General features: G+C 44.8%; 1 protein-coding gene across 27 annotated transcripts in view; it reads left to right on the top strand.

The window, feature by feature from the left end:
- Positions 1 to 2,125, top strand: part of LOC126994188 (probable serine/threonine-protein kinase kinX) — a 2,731-nt gene extending 606 nt beyond the window's left edge. The window contains exons 1-4 of one of the 27 annotated variants that reach the window (XM_050853447.1): positions 1 to 634; positions 932 to 1,177; positions 1,208 to 1,261; positions 1,532 to 2,125. The exon at positions 1 to 634 is cut by the window's left edge and continues 606 nt beyond it. In XM_050853447.1, coding sequence (XP_050709404.1) covers positions 1 to 634; positions 932 to 1,177; positions 1,208 to 1,261; positions 1,532 to 1,945 — 1,348 coding nt within the window. In that variant the 3' untranslated portion in view covers positions 1,946 to 2,125. Of the gene's footprint in view, positions 842 to 931; positions 1,262 to 1,351 lie in introns of all 27 variants that reach the window. The other 26 variants (XM_050853446.1, XM_050853458.1, XM_050853463.1 and 23 more) reach the window with 26 other exon arrangements.
- Positions 2,126 to 2,500: the final 375 nt, after the last annotated feature.

Below are 2,500 nucleotides of genomic sequence, written 5' to 3'. Positions count from 1 at the left end.
TATGACCGGCAATATAACGAATGAAGTGTTAGTAAAACAGAAAGAAGAACAACTTTCTCCACAGGAAAGCACCAAGGTGACATCTGTGGAAAGGAAGAATGTTACAGAAAAGGGTGATGGAAAAGATGTCGAGAAAGAAACTGTAATTCAAAAAGAAGTCGAAAAGAATGTGTGTGATAGCGACATCAAAGAGGTTCGTAACGAAAAACATCTGAATGAAACAATTGAAGACTTGAAACACCAAGTTGATGACGTGAAAAACAAGATTAAGGAAGAAAAAGCAAAGGCTGAAGAAACAAATGCTACGCGTAGCCCATGCGTCGTAAAAGAACCAAGTGCTGCCCCTGTCATTCAAGATGGTAAAGTCGTTGAAAAGATAGTCCCTGCTGTGACGCCGGCGAAGGTTGCTGAAAAGATCCATCCCACGATGACGGAAGGAAAAGTCCCCGTTGTGACAAAAGAGAAGGTTGTTGAGCAGGCTGCCCCTTCGGTGACAGAGGAGATCGTAAGCATCTCTAAGGAGCAAGAAAATGTCCCTGTTATGGCAGAAGAGAAGAAGGTTATTGAAAAGATTATCCCCTCGGTGACAGAAGGAAAAGTCCCGGTAGTCCCTCAACAGGAGGTTGTTGAAAAAGTTGCCCCATCGCCGACAGAAGAAAAAGTTCCTGTTGTGACACAAGAAAGGGCTGTTGAGCAAAATGCCCCACAAGAAAGGGTTATTGAACAGGCTGCCCCACAAGAAAGGGTTATTGAACAGGCTGCCCCACAAGAAAGGGTTATTGAACAGGCTGCCCCAGAGGAAAAGGCTACTGAACAGGCTGCCCCTACAGCCACAGAAGAGGTTGTCACTGTTTCTAAAGAGAAAGAAGAAGTCCCTGTTGTAACAGAGGAAAAGGTTCCCGTTGTGACAAATGAGACAGTTATTGAAAAGATTCATCCTACGGAGACAGAAGGAAAAGTCCCGGTAGTCCCTCAACAGGAGGTTGTTGAAAAAGTTGCCCCATCGCCGACAGAAGAAAAAGTTCCTGTTGTGACACAAGAAAGGGCTGTTGAGCAAAATGCCCCACAAGAAAGGGTTATTGAACAGGCTGCCCCACAAGAAAGGGCTGTTGAGCAGAATGCCCCACAAGAAAGGGTTATTGAACAGGCTGCCCCACAAGAAAGGGTTATTGAACAGGCTGCCCCACAAGAAAGGGTTATTGAACAGGCTGCCCCAGAGGAAAAGGCTACTGAACAGGCTGCCCCTACAGCCACAGAAGAGGTTGTCACTGTTTCTAAAGAGAAAGAAGAAGTCCCTGTTGTAACAGAGGAAAAGGTTCCCGTTGTGACAAATGAGACAGTTATTGAAAAGATTCATCCTACGGAGACAGAAGGAAAAGTCCCGGTAGTCCCTCAACAGGAGGTTGTTGAAAAAGTTGCCCCATCGCCGACAGAAGAAAAAGTTCCTGTTGTGACACAAGAAAGGGCTGTTGAGCAGAATGCCCCACAAGAAAGGGTTATTGAACAGGCTGCCCCTACGGCGACAGAAGAGATTGTCACTGTTTCTAAAGAGAAAGAAGAAGTCCCTGTTGTTGTAACAGAGGAAAAGGTTCCCGATGTGACAAATGAGACAGTTATTGAAAAGATTACTCCTTCCGTAACAGAAGAAAAAGATGCCAATCAACGGAAGGTTGTTTCTTACGAAGATGCTTCAGAAAATCAGGAAAATCAAGTTACTGGAGATGAGGAAACGGACAAAACTGAATTGAAGTTTATCGTCACCATACAAGAGAGAATAGTCCGTGAACAGACAGTCTCGATCATACCCGTAATGGACAAGGGCGCCAACAAAAGAGCGAATGGAAAATTGGTGAAAAAAGCAATGAAAAGAGTAGCGATGAAGGTGGCCCGTGCTGTGCTGGAAGAACTATCCAGGGAACACAGCACAGATGGGGAGGGACAGTAGCAGCAGAAGCTGTAACCAGTGTGAGGGGATAGGCTGCCACTTTCCACCAAACCGACAGTCACCACCACCAAAATGTCCCCTCAGCACCCAGCTGCTTGCGATGGGATCCCAAAACTAAATTCCCTAAGAAAGTGTTCCGTATTTACTTGTCTTTTCTTATTCCGTGTCTATCTATCTTACTATCTGTACATTGTTGTATAAATCTCTCTCTCTCTCTCTCTCTCTCTCTCTCTCTCTCTCTCTCTCTCTCTCTCTCATCAACAAAAGCAATAATAACAACAAAATCAATAGGAATAAGAAAATAATATAAACCGGAAGAATAAAAATAAAGATAGAAAGAAAACGGACAATGATTAAAAAAATTGTCAGTGTGCAAATTATTCAACTACCTCCTCCTCCTCCTCCTCCTCCTCCTCCTCGCCATCCATCTATTTCCCAACTCTCTTCCTTACAATCCAGTCAATGTGTGTGTGTGTGTGTGTGTGTGTGAGAGAGAGAGAGAGAGAGAGAGAGAGGGGGGGGTAGGAGGGGGGGGGAAATGTACCACCATCATAC

The sequence above is a fragment of the Eriocheir sinensis genome, unplaced genomic scaffold (genome assembly GCF_024679095.1).
Source record: "Eriocheir sinensis breed Jianghai 21 unplaced genomic scaffold, ASM2467909v1 Scaffold741, whole genome shotgun sequence".
In the NCBI taxonomy this organism is placed as follows: domain Eukaryota; kingdom Metazoa; phylum Arthropoda; class Malacostraca; order Decapoda; family Varunidae; genus Eriocheir; species Eriocheir sinensis.
Note: the sequence above shows the minus strand (reverse complement) of the source record. Positions and strands in the feature narration are given on the sequence as shown.